General features: G+C 47.2%; 1 protein-coding gene across 2 annotated transcripts in view; it reads right to left on the minus strand.

Moving 5' to 3' along the window:
- Positions 1 to 25075, minus strand: part of ARPIN (actin related protein 2/3 complex inhibitor) — an 83554-nt gene that overhangs the window by 12611 nt on the left and 45868 nt on the right. For both annotated transcript variants that reach the window (XM_063925824.1, XM_063925825.1), the window contains exon 2: positions 24188 to 24263. In XM_063925824.1, the coding sequence (XP_063781894.1) occupies positions 24188 to 24263 (76 nt within the window). The remainder of the gene's footprint in view (positions 1 to 24187; positions 24264 to 25075) is intronic.

The following is a 25075-nucleotide window of genomic DNA, read 5'->3' on the forward strand; positions in this document are numbered from 1 at the left end:
CTATGGACGCTAGAAATTCACCTCCTTCCATTCCGCTGATGAACGAGCGCAGGGACTCCATCTTGAATCTTGCTAGCGAGAGATGAGGATTAAGCTGTTTTAAGTTTAAGATCGGCCACAAGGATCTGTCTGGATTGCTTACCAGAAAGAGGTTGAGTAAAACCCAAGCCCTTGCTAGCGTGAAAGAAACCAAAAAGAGAACAAACGGCACCCAAAAGGGACAACCGCATGATCGGATCTTGGGGAAGAGGATAAGATGAAAAATCTCCTGGTCACGGGATCTGCTAAGTCTGTATCTTTTTTTCGAAACAAAATGCCACTCACCAAGAGGTCTGCTTTCTGCCTGCTTTGGGCTGGGTTGACGGGAGCTTGTTAAACCACAGCCCAGAAGAGCTCCCCTGTGGGAGTAACCGGACATACCTCTGAAGAACTGGGAACTGCCCTGCTAGCAAAATGGGGAGTTTCCATCTTGCCTCCATTAGACTGTGTTATAATCTTGGTAAGTTGAGAATTGTGGAGTAATTCCTCTATAAAAGGAAACAGCCTCTCAAGTACGCTTTGGCTCTGGGTCAGCATCCCAAGATCTTAGCTAAACACATCTTGTGACTGAAACCGCCAAGGCAGAAATATGCGACTGCAGAGAGGTCGCGTCCTGTGAAGCATCCCCAATATAAACAGAAGCTTTATAAATGAACCAAGGTAAGGAGTTCCAAAATACTGTATCTCTTCTGTTTGTAGACAGGACACCAGTTGTTCTGTCCAAGATTCTATGGCTAAAATTGGACGAAAAGACGCACCAGCAAAGGCAAACATAGGGCCTAACTCAAACCTGATCGCAGCAGCGAAATCTTTCTCTAATGGGCAAAACATATGCACTGCAGGTGGGGCAGATATAGCATGTGCAGAGAGAGTTAGGTGGGTTATTTTGTTTCTGTGCAGGGTAAATACTGGCTGCTTTATTTTTACACTGCAATTTAGATTTCATTTTGAACACACCCAACTCTCTCTGCACGTTATATCTGCCCCACCTGCAGTGCACATGGTTTTGCCCATTAGAGAAAAATGTTGCTGCTGCGATCAGGTCTGAATTAGGACCATAGATTTAAGCAAGGCCTTACTCTATCCATCCAATCCTTTAAGGCGAGTGCCTGTACTATAGGAATTGCCTTGGGTAGTCTGGCAATGGGAGCATCTTCACGGGGTGGAACTGTGGTGTCATTATCTGCAAAGGGATAGGAGCACCTGAACAGTCTGGCAACCTGAAACTTTTTACCAGGTTTAAGCCAAGCTTCCTTCAAGACATCAGAAAAATGCAAAAAGGTTAGGAAAACTGGCTTTTTCTACACTTGAATACGGATGAAGAACTAGCCTCGATAACCTCCGCTTTCTGGATATTCAGGGACTAACAGACTGCACAAATTAAATCCTGTACACCAATGCTGCCAGGTGTATCCTCTTACCAGCCTGATGCATCTTTCCAATCAAGATCCACAATTTCACCCTCTTCTTGTGAAGAACCTGCCTAAACTCCAAGTAACGTTAGTGAAAGCAAGAATCTTATCCATAGATGCAGAAATTGTGGAAAGACATTTTCCAATATTACAGGCCCATACAAGTTCACCAAAAGGATCACGTGTAAGCTGAGCTTCCAGCTGGGTGGTGGGGAGAGAAGTCTGACAGACAATCTACCCGTCTTGTAAGTTCCACAATGATGAAGAAAAAAAAGTGGGTGGCTAAAAGCCTGTGGGCGTTGATTTTTTATTCTGATCAAAAGCTTTATATACACCAGACTATTATAGCTGCACCCACAATGTAGGACTGGGAATTTACAACAAACAAACTCAAAAAACAGCTATCTTTGATCCCGACACAGAACTTACATTCTATATTGGGAAAACTAATTCTTTGGCACTGTGACTATACTACAGCTATTCTACCTGTTTGATCCTACTTCTGCTTATAATATTACTGAACACTGGCCTTTAACACATTTGCTATAATATAGTGACTTGCTGGCAACTTGTTACTTGATTGTGCAATACCATCTAAAGGGCCCTACACACTTGCTGATGTGTGAGGCCGATATGAACAATCTCATTCAGTAATGAACGAGAAATTGTTCATATATTTCACTGTGTAGGCACCAACGATCAACAATGCGCGGTCCAGCGGTCGTTCATCATTGGTGTCGGCTCGTTTATGCCTGCAAGCCAATATGGACAATATCTTTTATATTCGCATGCAGGGCTATGGGTTTGGGTGATGTCAGGGAGTGAAGAAACTTCACTCCCCCCGACCCCATTCCCCACCTCCCCTTCGCCGCCAGGTCGTCCGTCGGCCATATCGGCTGTCGGGCACCTTGACGGCAAATCGGCAAATGTGTAGGGGACATAAGGCTAAACATCATTAGCCCGATTTTTATTGAGCTTCACTTGTGTATATTTTATGTCTTGTGATGAGATAAATCTGTTTTAAAATTTACTTAACGTACGATTTTTCTCCCAAAAAAACGCTCAGAAAAAAGTCAGGTTTTTTTAGGAGTGAAATGGGTGAAGAACAAGAATTTAACCCTATGCAAAAACAGGATTTTGATACCTACCGGTAAATCCTTTTCTCCTAGTCCTTATAGCACCATGCTGAAACTAATATAACACAACTTGTGTAACTGTAATAACAAAATTGCAGGTAAAGTACGCACTGGGATGGGCGCCCAGCATCCTCTACGGACTAGGAGAAAAGGATTTACCGGTAGGTATCGAAATCCGGTTTCCTCATACGTCCTAGAGGATGCTGGGTTCCACATCATGACCATGTGGTTTATATCAAAGCTCCAGTACGGGCGGGAGAGTGCGGATGACCCTGCAGCACCGATTAACCGAACTTAAGGTCTTCATCGGCCAAGGTGTCAAACTTGTAGAACTTTGCAAATGTGTTTGACCCCGACCAAGTAGCTGCTCGGCAAAGTTGTAATGCCGAGACCCCCCGGGCAGCCACCCAGGATGACCCCACCTTCCTAGTGGAATGGGCTTTCACCGACGTCGGTAACGGCAATCCAGCCGTAGTATGAGCGTGCTGAATCGTACCTCTGATCCAAAGCGCAATAGTCTGCTTGGAAGCAGTACACCCAATCTTGTTGGGAGCATACAGGACAAACAAAGACTCTGTTTTCCGTATCAGAGCTGTTCTAGCGACCTAAATCTTCAAAGCTCTAACCACATCTAGAGACTTTGACTCCGTGAACGTGTCAGTAGCCACTGGCACCACAATAGGTTGGTTTATGTGGAAAGATGAAACCACCTTTGGAAGAAAATGTTGACGAATTCTCAACTCTGCCCTATCTTCATGGAAGATCAGGTAAGGGCTCTTGTGAGACAAGGCCCCTAATTCAGACACCCGCCGTGCGGATGCCAACGCCAAAAGCATCACCACTTTCCAAGTGAGAAACTTCAACTCTATCTCTTGTAGAGGCTCAAACCAATCCGACTGAAGGAACTGCAACACCACGTTAAGGTCCCATAGTGCCACAGGAGGCACAAATGGAGGCTGGATGTGCAGAACCCCTTTCACAGAGGTCTGAACTTCTGGAGGATTTTGGAAGAACACGGACAAGGCCGAAATCTGGACCTTGATTGACACCAATCGGAGGCCAGCCTCCACACCAGCCTGCAGAAAATGGAGAAAACGTCCCAACTGAAACTCTTCCGTAGGAGCCTTCTTGGATTCACACCAAGACACATATTTTCTCCAAATACGGTGGCAATGTTTCGACCTTACTCCTTTCCTAGCCTGAATAATGGTGGGGATGACTTCCTTGGGAATACCCTTTCGGGCTAGGAACCGGCGCTCAACAGCCATGCCGTCAAACGTAGCCGCGGTAAGTCGTGATACACTCACGGCCCCTGCTGCAGAAGGTCCTCGCGAAGAAGAAGAGGCCGAGGATCTTCTATGAGCAACTCCTGAAGATCTGGGTACCAAGCCCTCCTTGGCCAGTCTGGGGCAATGAAGATTGCTCGAACCCTTGTTCTTCTTATGATCCTGAGAACTTTGGGGATCAGCGGAAGTGGAGGGAAGACATACACTGACCGGACTAGCGCATCCACTGCTATTGCTTGAGGGTCTCTCGACCTGGAACAATATTTCTGAAGCTTCTTGTTGAGACAAGATGCCATCATGTCTACTTGAGGAACTCCCCAAAGACTTGTCACCTCTGCGAAGACTTCTTGGTGGAGGCCCCATTCTCCTGGATGGAGATCGTGTCTGCTGAGGAAGTCCGCTTCCCAGTTGTCAACTCCCGGAATGAAAATTGCCGACAGAGCCTTTACATGTTTTTCTGCCCAGAGGAGGATCTTCGTCACCTCTGCCATTGCCGCTCTGCTTTTCGTTCCGCCCTGCCTGTTTATGTACGCGACTGCTGTTACATTGTCCGACTGGATCTGCACGGGATGATCTAGAAGAAGACGTACCGCTTGTTGACGGCCGTTGTAAATGGCTCTCAATTCCAGCACGTTTATGTGAACGTCTTGAAACTCCAGCTTGTACCCCTGGGATACTATCTGCAAAACCCAGGGGTCCAGGCCAGACAGAATCCAACCTTGGCTGAACAGTTTGAGACGTGCCCCCACCCGAGCGGCCTCCCGCAAAAGGAGCCCCAGCGTCATGCTGAAGATTTGGCAGAAGTAGGGGTAGACTTCTGCTCCTGGGAACCTGAAGCCACTGTGGACTTCTTTCCCTTTCCCCTACCTGCAAAGAAGGGGGAACCTCTCGCTTTTTTGTATTTATTGGGCCGAAAGGACTGCATGTGCGGTGATATGTCTTTTTTGCTGGTGCAGGCGCAGAGGGCAAAAATGTCGACTTACCTGCGGTAGCCGCCGAGACTAACGCATCCAGTCCATCGCCAAATAAGGCCTCACCTTTATATGGTAGAGCCTCCATATTTCTTTTGGAATCTGCATCCACATCCACTGGCGAATCCACAATGCCCGCCGAGCCGATACTGCCATGGTAGCGGCTTGTGAACTCAAGAGTCCAATATCTTTCATCGCTTCTAGCATGTATGCGGCAGCGTCTTTGATATTCCCTAACTTAAGGAGTATCTCATCTTTATCAATCGTGTCAATTTCTGATGGCACGCTTTCGGACCATTTTTCAATAGCGCGACTCACCCACGCGCAAGCAATTGTGGGTCTGAGCAGCGTACCATTGGCAACATAAATGGATTTTAATGTAGTCTCCATTTTGCGGCCTGCTGGCTCCTTTAGTGAAGCCGTCCCAGGTGCAGGGAGAATTACCTTCTTTGTCAACCTGGACAGAGCACTGTCTAACACAGGGGGTGACTCCCATTTTTTCCTGTCCTCCACCGGGAAAGGAAAAGCTATCCGAATTCTCTTGGGAAAACAAAATGTATTTTCGGGATTAACCCACATCCCTTCAAAGAGAGTATTAAGCTCACGGGAAGGAGGGAAAGTGACCTTGGTTTGAACCACTTAAGTCAGTGGTGTTGAAATATTTCACCTGGAAGGTGGTCATGTTGTTAGCCTTGGCTTCGGCTAGGCGAGTTTCGGAATTGGAGGCTTTTCTCACTAAAAGCCCTATCTGATTGTCCATATGGATAGAGCGAAATTGCGGACCCGTCCTCAATTCCTGCCAAAGGTGGTCTCATCCTTTCATATGAACCAACCTATTGTCGTACCTGTGGCTACGCGTGACTTGGAGGATTCCGAGTCCCTTGATGTGGTCAGGGCTTTGATAATTTACGTGGCCAGAACGGCTAGGATCTGCAAAACAGAAGCACTGTTTGTCCTGTATACAGCCAACAAGGTTGGCGGCCCTGTTTCAAAGCAGACTATTGCTCGCTGGATCTGTAACACGATTCAGCTGGCGCATTCTACGGCAGGATTGCCGTTACCTAAATCGGTTTAGGCCCATTCCACTAGGAAGGTGGGCTCTTCTTGGGCGGCTGCCGAGGGGTCTCGGCACTACAGCTGTGCCGAGCTGCTACTTGGTCGGGGTCAAATACCTTTGCAAAGTTCTGTTAGTTTGATACCCTGGCTGAGGAAGACCTCCTGTTTGATCAATTCGGTGCTGCAGAGTCATCCGCACTCTCCCATCCGTTTGGGAGCTTTGGTATAATCCCCATGGTCCTTACGGAGTCCCAGCATCCTCAAGGACGTTAGAGAAAATAAGATTTTACTTACCGTTAAATCTATTTCTCGTAGTCCGTAGAGGATGCTGGGCGCCCGTCCCAAGTGCGGACTTCTTCTGCAAGACTTGTATATAGTTATTGCTTACATAAGGGTTATGTTATAGTTTATTGGTTGAACCGAGGCTATGTTGTTCATACTGTTAACTGGGTAGTTTATCACAAGTTATACGGTGTGATTGGTGTGGCTGGTATGGAGCTCGCCCTTAGATTTACAAAAATCCTTCCTCGTACTGTCCATCTTCTCTGGGCACAGTTTCCCTAACTGAGGTCTGGAGGAGGGGCATAGAGGGAGGAGCCAGTGCACACCCCGAATCCAAAGCTTTCTTAAAGTTCCCTATCTCCTGCGGAGTCCGTCTATTCCCCATGGTCCTTACGGAGTCCCAGCATCCTCTACGGACTACGAGAAATAGATTTACCGGTAAGAAAAATCTTATTATCAAGGGCGTAGCTACCATAGATGCAGGGAGTGCAGCTGCTATGGGGCCCAGAGCTGAGAAGGGCCCACCTTCCCTATCAAAGTTACATGTGTTGTATACATTTTCAACCATTGGGTGGTACATAGGGGCCCTTACAAACTTTTGCCTTTCGTCCTACAATATACTGTATCTAGTTACACCCCTGGACCTGCTCCTTCTACTGTGGTATAAAATAAACTGGAGAGCATTATAATGTTACAGGTAGTGATATGAACTGGGGCACTGTAATGTGGCACAATATGAAGAGGAGGCACCATAGTGTGGCATAATATGAACTGTGGACACTGTACTGTATTGCATAATGTGTACTGGCAGCCCTACGACGTGACATACTATGGTCTATAAAATAAACAAGGGCAGTTCTATGGGGGATAACATTAAGGCACTTCTATATTTCAGTAAGTAAACTAGGACACTATTAAGGGACATACAATGAACAACTACTGCAGAGAGGTGTCCCTCTAGAACAGCGGTGGCCAACCTGTGGCTCTTGAGCCACATGCGGCTCTTTCTTTCTTCAAATGTGGCTCCTAACACACAAAGTCACATGACCACAACAGATCCGGAAACCACTGCTCTCCAGAAAAACACGCAGCAGCATTACGGGGACTTAGAACTGAGGGAGTCAGATACTACAGATGAGACACCCACCAGCAAACAGAGGACACATAAGGGGCTGCTGAAGTCGCATAAATTGGGGGAAGCTGAAGTGACACAGGCGGGTGCTGGCTGAAGTGACACAGGAGGGTGCTGGCTGAAGTGACACAGGAGGGTGCTGGCTGGAGTGACACATAGGGGAGCTGAAGTGTATTATGTGGATCTGGCTTTTACAATTATTTTCTGTGGAAGTGGCTTTTTCAATGTATTTTATTTTGGATCTGGCTTTTTCAATATATTTTTTACCAGGGGCGTGGCCTAGAAGGCACATGGCCACACCCCATTTTTGCATGTGCGCCTACGGCTCGATGTCGGCTCTATGACGTACCTAACAATTTTTTTTTGTCTCTGTCTCTGACTGGTTGGCCACCCCTGCTCTAGAAGCATTGGGACAGGGGCTCCTTCAAAATGTTGCTATGGGGCCCACACATTTCTGGCTACGCCCATGTGTACTATCTAGTACAAAGTATTGTCAAAATTGGCACTTAGTCAAATTCGTACATAGACATTTTAATTCTGTTTCTTCCTGCACTATTCCATAAGAGAATTAGGTAGGCTTAGTACTTATTGACTATAAGGAGTCTGTCCTCTTCGTCTGTCATTCTTATAATGCATGACAGGAAAGGCACAGAAACTTAGCAAAGCAGGGTGGTTCTTCTGCATTATTTTATGCATGCTCAAAGTGTGGAACAAAATTATCAAAATGTTGCACATAGCCAGGAGCCCTTTGTGCAGAATGTGATAGAGGAACCCCAGACTAGCCATTGGGCAGTACGACGGACGAGTCAATGTTTCCAGAATGAGCTAAGTACATTGCTCAGGTCATTGTGGAACCTTAAAAAACAATAATGGGAGCGCTCAAAAAAACAGCTGCTAGTTTGAAAACAGCAATTTATTTCATTAAATACATTTGCAGTAACCACTTGCCTGGCATGGTCGCATCTGGCAGTGTTTCATCTGCTGCACAGGATGCGACCAATCAGATAAACAGTGCTAGCAGCGACAGGGAAGGGAAACTTCACTCCGCTGCTGCTGCCTCCCTGCACCCTCCCCACAGTGTTGCTGTGCTGCCAATCATTGCTGATCGGTCATCACGGCAGGATCCCCCCCAGCGGCTGCAGACAATAGCAGCCACTGGGAAAGTGTAAAACATCGATGTTTCCGATGGTCGCAATGTTCCCGACCGATGTTTAAAAAAATATATTAAAATAAAACTTATTTTTTATTTTTTTGAAACTAAAATCATTTCTCATACGTCCTAGGATGCTGGGGTCCACATCATGAACATGGGGTATAGACGGTTCCGCAGGAGCCATGGGCACTCTTAAGACTTTTCAATAGGTGTGAACTGGCTCCTCCCTCTATGCCCCTCCTCCAGATCTCAGTTTTAGAAATGTGCCCAGGCAGACTGGATGCACTCTGAGGAGCTCTACTGAGTTTCTCTGAAAAGACTTATGTTAGGTTTTTTATTTTCAGGGAGAACTGCTGGCAACAGTCTCCCTGCTTCGTGGGACTGAGGGGGCAGAAGTAGGAACCAACTTCCTGAAGAGTTTCATGGCTCTGCTTCTGGCTGACAGGACACCATTAGCTCCTGAAGGGAACTGAACGCTAGCCGTGTCTAGATGCTCACTCCCACAGCACGCAGTCACCCCCCTCACAGAGCCAGAAGTCAGAAGACAGGTGAGTGTATGAAGACAGATCTTCAATCAAGCAAAGTGACGGCTGAGGTACCGTGCGGCTGGCGGGAGCGCAGTGCGCCATTGCTGCCCTCACATACACAGGCACTGTATGGTGCAGGGCGCTGGGGGGCGGGCGCCCTGGGCAGCAAATAACCTTGTAAACTGGATAAAAGGGGGCATAAGATGCCAAGGCACAGCCCTACCCCCGCCAGTATAAATATTATGTGAAAAATCTGAGGAGAAACGCGCCATTGCGGGGGCGGAGCTTTCTCCTCAGGCAGCCAGCACACTGTTCAGCGCCATTTTCTCTCATTCACAGACTGCAGAGAAGAAGCTGGTCCTCCTCCACTTCTGAACAAGTATCATGGTGAAAAAAGGGGGGGGCCTGGGTGCTAATACATATTGTGCTCAATATAATAGCGATTAAAGGTTTCTGTGTATGGAGTATGCGAGACGGGGATTTTGTCTGTGTACAAAGTACGCGGCACGCAGATTTTTTCTTTGGCGCTGGGTTGTGAACTGGCTGCTCCTAAACTGTGTCCCTCTGACAGATTTTACTGTGGGTCTGTCCCCTATAAGTCCCAGTGTGTCTGTGAGTGTGTGTTGTACACGTGTGTAAGACATGTCTGAGGCAGGGAGTTCCTCCGTAATGTGGTGGCGCTGCCGGCACACCAAGAGCCTGCATGGGTGAAAGAAATACGTGATAGTATGCATCATATCAATAGGAGATTAGATAAGTCTGAACCTCATGCTGAGTGCTGGAGAAAATCTGTGGAGGATGTGATTTTTCAGGGCTCTGTTCTTTCATCCGCAGGCGACCCCTCTGGGTCACATAAGAGACCATTTGCGAATATTGTGAATACTGATACCGACACGGACATTGATTCTTGTGTCGACGATAGTGACTCCAGAGAAATAGATCATAAATTGGCAAAAAATATACAATATATGATTGTAGCTATAAGGGAAGTTCTGGAAGTCACGGAAGCCACTCCTGTACCTCAAGAGAAGGCTTATTTCTATAAAGAAAAGAAATCCAATGTGACTTAAGGAACCGTAACACCACGTTAAGGTCCCAAGGCGCCACCGGCGGTACAAAAGGAGGCTAAAAATGCAGTACTCCCTACACAAACGTTTGTACTTCAGGAAGAGAAGCCAATTCTTTTTAGAAGAAAATGGATAAGGCCGAAATTTGACCCTTTATCGATCCTAATTTCAGGCCCAAGTTCGCTCCAGTTTGAAGGAAGCGAAACAGACGGCCCAAAAGGAATTCCTCCATAGAAGCATTCCTGGCCTCACATCAAGAAACATATTTTCGCCATATTCAGTGATAATGTTTCAATGTCACTTCCTTCCTAGCCTTAATTAGGGTAGGAATGACCTCCTCCGGAATACCCATTATCGCTAGGATCCTGCGTTGAACCGCCATGCCGTCAAACGCAGCCGCGGTAAGTCTTGGAACAGACAGGGCCCCTGCTGCAGCAGGTCCTGTCTTAGAGCAAGAGGCCACGGATTCTCTGTGAGCATTTCCTGCAGATCTGGATACCAGGTCCTCAGTGTCCAATCTGGAACAATGAGAATTGGTCTCACTCCTCTTTCTTATTATCCTCAACACCATGGGTATGAGAGAAAGAGGAGTAAACACAGAGACCGACCGGAACACCCATGGTGTCACTAGGGCGTCCACAGCTTACTGCCTGAGGGTCTCCTGACCTGGCGCAATAACTCTGCGGCTTTGTGTTGAGGCGGGACGCCATCATGTCTATCAGTGGCAGTCTCCACCGAATTGCAATCTGTGCTAAGACTTCCTGATGAAGTCCCCACTCTCCAGGACGTAGGTCGTGTCCGCTGAGGAAGTCTGCTTCCCAGTCGTCCACTCCCGGAATGAACACTGCTGACAGTGCGCTTACATGATTCTCCGCCCAGCGAAGAATTCTGGTGGCTTCCGCCATCGCCACTCTGCTCCTTGTGCCGCCTTGGCGGTTTACATGAGCTACTGCAGTGACGTTGTCTGACTGGATCAGAACCGGTTGGTCGCGAAGTAGGGTCTCCGCCTGACGTAGGGCGTTGTATATGGCCCTTAGTTCCAAGAAGTGAAGACAAGTCTCTAGACTTGACCAAAGACCTTGGACATTTTATTTTTCCCTGTGTGGCTGCTCCCCAACCTCGGAGGCTCGCGTCCGTGGTCACCAGGATCCAGTCCTGAATGCCGAACCTGCGGCCCTATAGAAGGCGAGCACCCTGCAGCCACCACAGGAGAGATACCCTGGCCCTGGGGGAGAGGGTGATCAACTGATGAATCTGTAGATGTGACCCGGACCACTTGTCCAGTAGGTCCCATTTGAAAGACCTCGCATGGAACCTGCCGAAGGGAATGATTTTCCCCGGACTTGGGTGCAGCGATGCCGACACCTGTCTTGGTTTCAATAAGTTCCTGACCAGAGTCATGAGTTCCTGGGCCTTCTCTATCTGAAGGTAAACCCCTTTCTGGTCCGTATCCAGAATCATACCCAAGAAGGGCAGACTAGTCATAGGAACCAACTGTGACTTCGGGATATTGAGAAACTAGCCGTGTTGCTGTGACACCTTCAGCGAAAGTGACAAGCTGTTCAACAACTGCTCTTTTGATCTCGCCTTATAGGAGATCGTCCAAGTATGGGACAACAACTGTGACTCCTAGCTTGCGTAGGAGCACCATCATTTCCGCCCATTACCCTGAAATTGGTAATGACAATACTGTACCGCAATTCTCAGGTACGCCTGATGGGGTGGATAAATGGGAACATGAAGGTATACAGCCTTTATGTCTAGATACACCATCAAATCCCCCCTTTCCAGGCTGGCCATGATCACTCTGAGCGATTCCACCTTAAATTTGAACCTTTTCCAGTATAGGTTCAGAGGTTTTAATTTTAAATAGGTCTGACCAAACCGTACGTATTCGGGACTACAGCCAAGGTTGAGTAATAGCCCCTTCCTTGTTGCAGGAGGAGAACCTTGAGCACCACCTGTTGGAGATACAATGTGTGAATTGTATTTAATATAACTCCCCTGCTGGGGGAGAAGCCGGTAGGTCAGATAAGGAAAACCGGCGAGGAGGCACCTTTCGAATTCCTTTGTAACCCTGAGAACAATTTTTATTGCCCCGGGATCCACCTGTGAGTGAACTCAGATGTGGCTGAAGAGTCGAAGACGTGCTCCCCCTGGGACGGACTCCCTTACGGAGCTCCCGCATCCTGCGGTGGATGTAGCAGAGGCCGGGGAGGACTTCTGTTCCTGGGAACTAGTTGTGCCCCGTGCCCTTACCTCTGGTAAGAAAGGACGCTCCTCATACTTTGTTATTCTGCGACCGAAAGGACTGCATTTGATAATGTCGTGCCTTCTTAGTCTGTGAGGGAATATAAGGCAAAAGATCAGAATAACCAGCTATAGCTGTGGAGACCAGGTCTGAGAGCCCTTCTCCACACAATTCCTCAGCCTTGTGAGGTAAACCCTCCATATGCCTCTTTTAGTCGGCATCACCTGTCCATTGCATGTTCCACAGGACAAGTCTAGCAGAAATCGACATAGCGTTGACTCTAGAACCCAGTAGACTAACGTCTCTTTGGGCATGTCTTATATATATATATAAGACAACATCTTTTACACATATATATATATATATATATATATATATATATATATATATATATATATATATATATATATACACATATACTAGGGACAATAACATGGCATCCTTATCTAGGGTTTCAATCTCCGCTGATAAGGTATCTGTCTACACTGCTACAGCGCTATAAACCCATGCCGACACAATCGCCGGTCTGAGTAGTGTACCAGAAAGTGTGTAAATGGACTTCAAAGTACTTTTACTGCATGCTATCTGCAGGATCCCTGAGGATAGCTGATAAGTCAGCGCTACCTTTTTGGGTAAACGTGTCAATGCCTTGTACACCCTAGGGGAAGTTCCCATCTTATCCTGGCCCCATTAGGTAAAGGATATTCCCTGAGAATTCTTTTTGGGAAGCTGCAGCTTCTTGTCTGGAGATTCCCGCTCTTTTTCTTCATGAGAGGAGGGAAATTTACCTCAGCTTTCTTCCCCTTAAACATGTGTACCCTCGTGTCAGGGACAGATGAGTCATCAGTGATATGCAAAACATCTTTTATTACAATAATCATATATTGAATACTTTTCTGCCAGTCTTGGCTGTACTTTGCATTATCGTAGTCGACACTGGAGTCAGACTCCGTGTCGATAACAGTGTCTATTATTTTGGATAGTGAGTGTTGTGAGACTCTGAAGGTCTCTGTGACATAGGGGCAGACATGGGTAGATTCCCTGTCTGTTCTCTAATCTTTTGTAATAAGTTCATCTTAGCACTTAATTTCACATATCCAATCAGGTGTCGGCGTTGTCGACGGAGACACCCCACACACAGATTTGCTCCATCTCTTCCTTAGGAGAGCCTTTTACCGCAGACATGTCGACACACACCACACACACAGGGAATCTCTTATCTAAAAGACAGGTTCCCCCTAGGCCCTTTGGAGAGACAGAGAGAGAGTATGCCAGCACACACCCCAGCACTATATGACCCAGGAAAAAACACAGAATGTTTACCCAGTAGCGCTGCTGTAATGTATAATCGCCAAATATGTGCCCCCCCTCTACTTTAAAACCCTCTTCACCGTGTGTCAAGCAAAGGAGAGTCCGGGGAGCTACCTCTCAGCGGTGCTGTGGAGAGAAAATGGCGCTGGTGAGTGCTGAGGGAGAAGCCCCGCCCCTTCGGCGGCAGGCTTCTGTCCCGCTCAAACTTACTAAAATATGGCGGGGGCTCTTTTATATACATATACAGTTGCAGTGCTGTGCGTTACCTCAGTGAAGCTCTGAAGGCTTCTGCCGCCTGAGACGTCTTCTGACTTCGTTTCTTCTGGCTCTGTGAGGAGAACGGCGGCGTGGCTCTGGGGGTGGACGCCCAGTAAGAACCTGCGTACACCCCCTCTGGAGCTAATGGTGTCCAGTAGCCGAGGAAGCAGAGCCTATCTTAGACAAGATAGGGGAGGTTGGGGAGGTTGCCCAGTCCCTCGATGCAGGGAGCCTGTTGCCAGCAGTGCTCCCTGTAAAAATGTAGAAAAAATCCTAACAAAAATGCTTTCTAGGCAGAGAACTCAGGGAGCTCCCTGCAGTGCACCCATCTCGCTCTGGGCACAGTGTAAAACTGAGGTCTGGAGGAGGGGCATAGAGGGAGGAGCCAGTGCACACCCAGAATCCAAAGCTTTCTTAAAGTGCCCTATCTCCTGCGGAGCCCGTCTATTCCCCATGGTCCTTACGGAGTCCCAGCATCCTCAAGGACGTTAGAGAAAGTACACTAGATAGTCAAGACTGACTTGCCTGCACAGTCTATCTAGCCTTGCGATGCTGACCCCATGGGAGTATGCATCAGGATCGAATCGGTATCGCAAGCAGCCTAACACCTTGAGATGTGCACTAACTTTCCTTAAGATTTTGACTCTATAGTCAAAATCTTACAGATTTATCTCACCGTGTGTACATGCCTTACACTATAACCTAAAGTAACAGCAGCAACAATGTAACATATAGGAATGGACAATGTTCCTATCTATGCTCTGTGAGAAAAGTGCGGGAAAACGTCAAGAGAAATGCTGTAAAAGTACAAAATATCCAATAGTTTGTTTTAAGTAAAATGTGAAAACACAGTAGCCTATAAAAGAGCAAGATACTATCTTTAGCTAATCCTGAAGCTACATATTATCAGCAGGTAGAGTTATAAAGCCAAGGTAACACCAGTTTACAATCCCAAATATCCTTAAGGTATAAAGATAAGGGGCCGGATGTAATGACGCCCAAGTTCAGCGGCTGTGCGAAATGCTGGCCAAATTCAGACGTTTTTTTCAAAGGGGCAATCAAGTACAAGGCATGGTTTAACCTTGTACATGATTACAGCCGACCCATGCTATCAGCAGTTTATAATCCGAAACTATAAATCTAAGGAAGATATCCTATTAGCCCCGGTAATTTACTGCGGCTAATTGTCCCGCCGGGGACTATCTAATTAGCCCCGATAAGCCGGCATGAGATGCGGCTTATGGGGGATTTTGTTTTACCTACCTCGGGCAGGCGAAACCAAATTCCCGGAAACGGCCCCATTTTCGTGCAAAAACGGGGCTGTTTCTACGGAAAACACACAGGTTTCACTGAACCTGTGTGTTTTCGGGAGAAAGGATTTTTTTTTATTCTCTTTTTACAGGCGATCAGAATAGCCTGTAAAATAAATAAATAAAAAATAAAATACATTTTTATTTTTTTAAAGGTGACATTTTGGGGAAAACAGTAAAAAACATGTTTATTGCACCCAATGTTTTACCAGGGCTAATAGGATATCCCCCTTAGTAGTGAAAGTGCTACATTAACTGTAGGAAGTAACTGCCATTTGAAGCCAAGCACCAGAAATTGTCCAATTGTAAATTTTAGCTCTAACAGGTAACACACTGGGCAACCTCCCCTAGTTAGCAATCAGCACTATATCGCTGATTGGTAAATAGGGGAGATCATCAGTGCATACACACTGAACGATATCGATGTACGATATCGTTCAGTGACGTCACCCACCGCATATGCAGCTCAACAATACAGTTAACATTGAGCTGCATGTTCGGTAGATTATGGATGAATGAGAACAACCTGCGGGTGCACGCATCGTTCATCCATACACTCTGGACGATAAGAACGACAGATCTTGCAAAAAAAATAGTTATCGTTCATATCGTCTAGTGCAGCGGTCGCCAACCCGTCGCTCGCGGGCTGATTTTTGCAGCCATCACCACACCTATTTAGAGTCTAAATAGGTGTGGCAATGGCTGCAATAATTAGCACAATGCAGGTGTATACTGATGGAGCATAATTTGACTGTACAGTTTGTTTTGGCACTGCTGGGGGGCATTATTTGTGTGTATCTGGCACTGCTGGGGGGCTTTATTTGTGTGTATCTGGCACTGCTGGGGGGCATTATTTGTGTGTATCTGGTACTGCTGGGGGGCATTTGTAGTTGGGAGGCCACACCCACTTTCACAGGAACACATGCGCATTTGGGGGAGAGGGGAGCTCTTTCAGGGGTTTTATTTCCTGAAAGTAGCTCACACCCCAATGAAGGTTGGAGACCACTGATCTAGTGTGTCAACCAGTGTGTACGGAGTTTTAGTTAGACATATAATTTACATCAAGCCCACATATTAATATGGGGAACAATCACTCACAACATAGAGGATATATATCTAAAGCAAACCACACAACGACACTGAAATGCGACTGTTATACAGTATATGTACCAACAAAAACACTGACATCGACATGAATATATGGTACACAGCAAAAAGGAATGCCCCATGTTATATTAGGAACTTTAACATGAATCAAAATAATATGTATTTATTCACAATAACTATTGCATTGATAATGTGTGTAGATATCAGATCAGTTGTGGACAAGAAGAAGTGCGCTACATATGGACATTACTGGTGTTAAATTATACAACAAAAGCCATTGAAGTACAACAATGAAACAATTGACCAACCAAAACTCAAGCTGGAGACAGATATCAGCAACAGTCAGAGATCAGATAAAGGCATCCAAACAAAAACAAAAAAAAACACCTGCCTACAAAATGGCATATTAACCCCAATCAAGTTAGACATCAGTTTGAACACAATCTCCCATAATCCACAAGCACATGACAGGCGCAAAGAGGAAATCGGACGCAGGGGAACCACAGCGCTGACGACTGGCGAGGAGGTGGGAGTTAAGCGGCGGAAAGAAACAAGGCGAGTCCCTGCAGTGGAGGGGGTCCCAACAAAAGGTTCACACGAGCCCTAGCCAGTGAATCCCCTCCCCAGGCAATGACAGGCGCAGCGTACAGCTCCAGTCACCGGACCTGCCATAAAAAAAGGACACACCGCGGGCTCTGATCCCGTGGCTGAGCCAGTCAGCCAAGAGCCCTTTGGTAGTACCTTTAGCCCATCTTCTGCCCTCCATCCAGGAGGAGGACATCCCGGTACTCCACATTCAACACCTAGTAACAGCCGCAATGTGTTAACCGCTGAAATATAAATATCGTAGGGAAATGGGGCACCATTCCTACCACCGGACAGTCCTGCACTATTGATAAGGACAACCTTGTTAGAGGCCCCGTACACTTATCAGACCGTATGTCAGAGGCGATTGCAGGCGATCACACCGGCAGCCTCCCGGGGGGCAGGATACATCGGATGCTGTCTTTTTGCATCCGATGTATCTTGGGCAATCCCAGCCATGCCCCCAGGTCGGACCTGATTGAATGTGCTCACGGGAACGCGCATCGGATCGGAAACACCTAATAAATGCCCGATTTCATCCGATATATCAGGCCGAATGTCCGAAATCGGATTAAATCGGGCATTATCGCTCTAGTGTATGGGGCCCTTTAGAGTTAGAACGAGTAAAATACTCGAGCCAAAGTTATTTAGACCCATCAGACAGCATATGCTCCATAAGAAGGATTATGTAACATATTGTTCTTAGTACTGATGTATCAGCTTTGTCACTGTTCACTGATGAAACCTTGCAATCAGCTGTAACACTGTATCATCATAACAGTACATGTTTATACCAGAACACCATATTGTCGTGTTGCATTTATAAGATACATGTTTGCACATTTTGATATTATTGATACATCAGCAAATAAGAATTTACTTACCGATAATTCTATTTCTCATAGTCCGTAGTGGATGCTGGGGACTCCGAAAGGACCATGGGGAATAGCGGCTCCGCAGGAGACTGGGCACAAAGTAAAAGCTTTAGGACTAGCTGGTGTGCACTGGCTCCTCCCCCTATGACCCTCCTCCAAGCCTCAGTTAGGATACTGTGCCCGGACGAGCGTACACAATAAGGAAGGATTTTGAATCCCGGGTAAGACTCATACCAGCCACACCAATCACACTGTACAACCTGTGATCTGAACCCAGTTAACAGCATGATAACAGAAGGAGCCTCTGAAAAGATGGCTCACAACAACAATAACCCGATTTTTGTAACAATAACTATGTACAAGTATTGCAGACAATCCGCACTTGGGATGGGCGCCCAGCATCCACTACGGACTATGAGAAATAGAATTATCGGTAAGTAAATTCTTATTTTCTCTAACGTCCTAGTGGATGCTGGGGACTCCGAAAGGACCATGGGGATTATACCAAAGCTCCCAAACGGGCGGGAGAGTGCGGATGACTCTGCAGCACCGAATGAGAGAACTCCAGGTCCTCCTCAGCCAGGGTATCAAATTTGTAGAATTTAGCAAACGTGTTTGCCCCTGACCAAGTAGCAGCTCGGCAAAGTTGTAAAGCCGAGACCCCTCGGGCAGCCGCCCAAGATGAGCCCACTTTCCGTGTGGAATGGGCTTTACAGATTTTGGCTGTGGCAGGCCTGCCACAGAATGTGCAAGCTGAATTGTACTACAAATCCAACGAGCAATCGTCTGCTTAGAAGCAGGAGCACCCAGCTTGTTGGGTGCATACAGGATAAACAGCGAGTCAGATTTTCTGACTCCAGCCGTCCTGGAAACATATATTTTCAGGGCCCTGACTACGTCCAGCAACTTGGAATCCTCCAAGTCCCTAGTAGCCGCAGGCACCCCAATAGGTTGGTTTAAGTGAAATGCTGAAACCACCTTAGGGAGAAATTGAGGACGAGTCCTCAATTCTGCCCTGTCCGTATGAAAAATTAGGTAAGGGCTTTTATAGGATAAAGCCGCCAATTCTGATACACGCCTGGCTGAAGCCAGGGCTAACAGCATTACCACTTTCCATGTGAGATATTTCAAGTCCACAGTGGTGAGTGGTTCAAACCAATGTGATTTTAGGAATCCCAACACTACATTGAGATCCCAAGGTGCCACTGGAGGCACAAAAGGAGGCTGTATATGCAGTACTCCCTTGACAAACGTCTGAACTTCAGGAACAGAAGCTAGTTCTTTTTGGAAGAACATCGACAGGGCCGAAATTTGAACCTTAATGGACCCTAATTTGAGGCCCATAGACAGTCCTGTTTGCAGGAAATGCAGGAATCGACCCAGTTGAAATTCCTCCGTAGGGGCCTTCCTGGCCTCGCACCACGCAACATATTTACGCCAAATACGGTGATAATGTTGTACGGTTACATCCTTCCTGGCTTTGATCAGGGTAGGGATGACTTCATCCGGAATGCCTTTTTCCTTCAGGATCCGGCGTTCAACCGACATGCCGTCAAACGCAGCCGCGGTAAGTCTTGGAACAGACATGGTCCCTGCTGGAGCAGGTCCTGTCTTAGAGGTAGAGGCCACGGGTCTTCCGTGAGCATCTCTTGAATTTCCGGGTACCAAGTCCTTCTTGGCCAATCCGGAGCCACGAGTATAGTCTTTACTCCTCTCCTTCTTATGATTCTCAGTACTTTTGGTATGAGAGGAAGAGGAGGGAACACATACACTGACCGGTACACCCACGGTGTTACCAGAGCGTCCACAGCTATTGCCTGAGGGTCCCTTGACCTGGAGCAATATCTGTCCAGTTTTTTGTTGAGGCGAGACGCCATCATGTCCACCTTTGGTTTTTCCCAACGGTTTACAATCATGTGGAAGACTTCTGGGTGAAGTCCCCACTCCCCCGGGTGAAGATCGTGCCTGCTGAGGAAGTCTGCTTCCCAGTTGTCCACTCCCGGAATGAACACTGCTGACAGTGCTATCACATGATTTTCCGCCCAGCGAAGAATCCTGGTCACTTCCGTCATTGCCCTCCTGCTTCTTGTGCCGCCCTGTCTGTTTACGTGGGCGACTGCCGTGATGTTGTCCGACTGGATCAATACTGGCTGACCCTGAAGCAGAGGCCTTGCCTGACTTAGGGCATTGTAAATGGCCCTTAGTTCCAGGATATTTATGTGAAGTGACGTTTCCATGCTTGACCACAAGCCCTGGAAATTTTTTCCCTGTGTGACTGCTCCCCAGCCTCTCAGGCTGGCATCCGTGGTCACCAGGACCCAATCCTGAATGCCGAATCTGCGGCCCTCTAGGAGATGAGCACTCTGTAACCACCACAGGAGAGACACCCTTGTCCTTGGAGACAGGGTTATCCGCTGATGCATTTGAAGATGCGATCCGGACCATTTGTCTAGCAGATCCAACTGAAAAGTTCTTGCGTGGAATCTGCCGAATGGAATCGCTTCGTAAGAAGCCACCATCTTTCCCAGGACCCTTGTGCACTGATGCACTGACACCTGGCCTGGTCTTAGGAGTTTCCTGACTAGGTCGGATAACTCCCTGGCTTTCTCTTCCGGGAGAAACACCTTTTTCTGTACTGTGTCCAGAATCATCCCTAGGAACAGCAGATGTGTCGTCGGAATCAGCTGCGATTTTGGAATATTTAGAATCCATCCGTGCTGTCGTACTACTATTTGAGATAGTGCTACTCCGACCTCTAACTGTTCTCTGGACCGTGCCCTTATCAGGAGATCGTCCAAGTAAGGGATAATTAAGACGCCTTTTCTTCGAAGAAGAATCATCATTTCGGCCATTACCTTGGTAAAGACCCGGGGTGTCGTGGACAATCCAAACGGCAGCGTCTGAAACGGATAGTGACAGTTCTGTACCACAAACCTGAGGTACCCTTGGTGAGAAGGGCAAATTGGGACATGGAGGTAAGCATCCTTGATGTCCAGAGACACCATGTAGTCCCCTTCTTCCAGGTTCGCCATCACTGCTCTGAGTGACTCCATCTTGAACTTGAACCTTTTTATGTAAGTGTTCAAGGCTTTCAGATTTAAAATAGGTCTCACCGAGCCATCCGGCTTCGGTACCACAAACAGCGTGGAGTAATACCCCTTTCCCTGTTGTAGGAGGGGTACCTTGATTATCACTTGCTGGGAATACAGCTTGTGAATGGCTTCCAATACCGCCTCCCTGTCGGGGGTAGACGTTGGTAAAGCAGACTTCAGGAACCGGCGAGGGGGAGACGTCTCGAATTCCAATTTGTACCCCTGAGATACTACCTGCAGGATCCAGGGGTCCACTTGCGAGTGAGCCCACTGCGCGCTGAAATTCTTGAGACGGGCCCCCACCGTGCCTGAGTCCGCTTGTAAGGCCCCAGCGTCATGCTGAGGACTTGGCAGAAGCGGGGGAGGGCTTCTGGTCGTGGGAAGAAGCTGTCTGTTGCAGTCTTTTTCCCCTTCCTCTGCCCCGGGGCAGATATGAGTGGCCTTTTGCCCGCTTGCCCTTATGGGGACGAAAGGACTGAGCCTGAAAAGGCGGTATCTTTTTCTGCTGCGAGGTGACTTGGGGTAAAAAGGTGGATTTCCCAGCCGTTGCCGTGGCCACCAGGTCCGATAGACCGCCCCCAAATAACTCCTCCCCTTTATACGGCAATACTTCCATATGCCGTTTGGAATCCGCATCCCCTGACCACTGTCGCGTCCTTTAAATGCTCTATAGTCAATAATATATTGTCCCTGTCCAGGGTATCAATATTTTCAGTCAGGGAATCCGACCAAGCCACCCCAGCACTGCACATCCAGGCTGAGGCGATTGCTGGTCGCAGTATAACACCAGTATGTGTGTATATACTTTTAAGGATATTTTCCAGCCTCCTATCTGCTGGCTCCTTAAGGGCGGCCGTTTCTGGAGACGGTAACGCCACTTGTTTTGATAAGCGTGTGAGCGCCTTATCCACCCTAGGGGGTGTTTCCCAACGAGCCCTAACCTCTGGTGGGAAGGGATATAGTGCCAATAATTTTTTAGAAATTAGCAGTTTTTTGTCGGGGGTAACCCACGCTTCATCACACACTTCATTCAATTCATCTGATTCAGGAAAAACTACGGGTAGTTTTTTCACACCCCACATAATACCCCTTTTTGTGGTACTTGCAGTATCAGAGATGTGCAAAACCTCCTTCATTGCCGTGATCATGTAACGTGTGGCCCTACTGGAAAATACGTTTGTTTCTTCACCGTCGACACTGGAGTCAGTGTCTGTGTCTGGGTCCGTGTCGACCCACTGAGGTAACGGGCGTTTAATAGCCCCTGACGGTGTTTGAGACGCCTGGACAGGCACTAACTGAGCTGCCGGCTGTCTCATGTCGTCAACAGTTTTCTGTAACGTGCCGACACTGTCACGTAATTCCTTAATTACGGCCATCCATTCAGGTGTCGACTCCCTAGGGGGTGACATCACCATTATAGGCAATTGCTCCGCCTCCACATCATTTTCCTCCTCATACATGTCGACACACACGTACCGACACCCAGCACACACACAGGGAATGCTCTGATAGAGGACAGGACCCACTTAGCCCCTTGGGGAGACAGAGGGAGAGTTTGCCAGCACACACCAGAGCGCTATATATGTATAGGGACAACCTTACAATAAGTGTCTATCCCTTATAGCTGCTTATATCTGTTATTTTGCCAAATAAGTGCCCCCCTCTCTTTTTTACCCTGTTTCTGTAGTTGCAGGATGCAGGGGAGATTCTGGGAGCCTTCCTACCAGCGGAGCTGTGTGGGAAAAATGGCGCTGTGTGCTGAGATAGGCCCCGCCCCCTTCACGGCGGGCTCTTCTCCCGCTTTTTTCTGGAAAACTGGCAGGGGTTAAATACATCCATATAGCCCAGGAGCTATATGTGATGTATTTTTTGCCAAATAAGGTAAATTCATTGCTTCCCAGGGCGCCCCCCCCCCAGCGTCCTGCACCCTCAGTGACCGAAGTGTGAAGTGTGCTGAGAGCAATGGCGCACAGCTGCAGTGCTGTGCGCTACCTTATGAAGACAGGAAAGTCTTCTGCCGCCGATTTATGGACCTCTTCTTGCTTCAGCATCTGTAAGGGGGCCGGCGGCGCGGCTCCGGGACCCATCCATGGCTGGGCCTGTGATCGTCCCTCTGGAGCCAATGTCCAGTAGCCTAAGAAGCCCAATCCACTCTGCACGCAGGTGAGTTCGCTTCTTCTCCCCTTAGTCCCTCGATGCAGTGAGCCTGTTGCCAGCAGGTCTCACTGAAAATAAAAAACCTATTTAAACTTTTACTCTAAGCAGCTCAGGAGAGCCACCTAGATTGCACCCTTCTCGTTCGGGCACAAAATCTTAACTGAGGCTTGGAGGAGGGTCATAGGGGGAGGAGCCAGTGCACACCAGCTAGTCCTAAAGCTTTTACTTTGTGCCCAGTCTCCTGCGGAGCCGCTATTCCCCATGGTCTTTTCGGAGTCCCCAGCATCCACTAGGACGTTAGAGAAAAAAGGTTTGCCATAGATCAGTAGTACCTATATTAGGGGGAAATTATATCACCATTTCAACCCTAGAACCCAGTCGGGGAAAACCAGAATATTCACACAGAGGGGCTGAGCGCAGCAGAGACCTTTGTTCATTATCTCCATACCCACTGGACATAAGATGCGGAGAAGAGCACTGGTGCTATCGGTGCCAGGGCTGATTATACCCAGGAAAGAGGGTCCTGCATTCTTTTTTCTTTTTAGGGGCCCACTGACCTACTGGTTAGATAGTGAGGGAGACCACCACACATTTGTTTTTGTTTTTTTAACTATTTATTTTCCCCTACGTTTAACAAGTAGACGACTGTGTTGGACAGTTGGATGAAAGTTGGCCTAGTGTATGGGCAGCTTTATACTGATACATACCTTTTTTTACAAACACCTGCATCATAATATGCTCAGAGGCCACACCAACTAATTTGCAGTTTGAAACACCTACATATTACATATGAGGTACATATAAAGTACAGTACTCAGGCATTACTTATTTCCCACGTAGAAGAGATGGTAGACATCATTGCTTGGCAAAAGCAATGAAGTACGCTTCCTGATAATTTATCTACGGCCAGGCACTTCTTTATTGGGGTATAAATTAGTTTACCTGATATGGCCATAGAACTGCTGCTGTCCGTTTCCAAAATCCTTAGTTTACAATAAGCAGAAATTGTATAATATCTTATCACACAGGAATGATTACAAGCAGCTATTTAACTGACAAGTGCTGTATACCATCTGTATTATAAATCATTTTAAAACTTTGGGAAATAACATCATAGTTGCGTGCAGAATGACTGATGTCATATTAGGGAATAGATGGATATATAACCACGGTTCCTCACCTTCTTTCCATTCGTGTCTGTTATAATGTGACGGGAGTAATCCACTAATGTACCTTCCAAAAGAATGCCTTGTCCACTGCAGAGACAACAGACAGCCTATGATAGTACGTACAACGAGCATTTCCCTGGTATGATACAGCAGTGATATTGCATATCTAAGAACATTTATACCATCTAGTGAGGTCACACAACAATATTTAGTAAAAGTATTAAACCACTTAATTTAAATTGACAGTTTTTAAGATTGAATTAGGTTAAAAACATCTATGTCAAACATATCCAACAGAATTTTATAGAAAAATATACGTTATGATAAGAATTTACCGTTGATAACGGTATTTCTCCTAAGTCCATAGGATCCACAGGATAACAATGGGATATCATGAAGCGACAGCAGATTTGCACCAATCGGTCAAAGCTTTCTGGCCTCCCAGCATGCAACGGGCCCATCCATATATCCCCGCCTCCTGGCTCAGGCAAATCAGTTGTATTCCAAAACTCAAGGCAGGAGCATCATGTAGAGCCCTAATCAGGCGATAAGAACACACATGCACAACCTTCCGTACAAGAAGGAAGAGGTTAGTGAGTAAAAGGATCCTCAAATCAGGTGCATCAGGGTAGGATCCCTGTGGACTTAGGAGAAATACCGTTATCAACGGTAAGTTCTTACCATAACGTATATTTCTCCAGCAGGGTCCACAGGTTATCCACAAGACAACAATGGGATTTCCAAGCAATTCAGTAGTGGGGACGCTCCTGATTGGACAGGAGAATCCTTCGCCCGAATTCAGCGGCATGAGAGGCAAAGGTATCCATGGCATATTGTCTAATGAATGTGTTAATGGAAGACCATGTGGCTGCCTTACATATCTGCTCTGCAGAAGCACC

Source organism: Pseudophryne corroboree, chromosome 6 (assembly GCF_028390025.1).
Source record: "Pseudophryne corroboree isolate aPseCor3 chromosome 6, aPseCor3.hap2, whole genome shotgun sequence".
NCBI lineage: Eukaryota > Metazoa > Chordata > Amphibia > Anura > Myobatrachidae > Pseudophryne > Pseudophryne corroboree.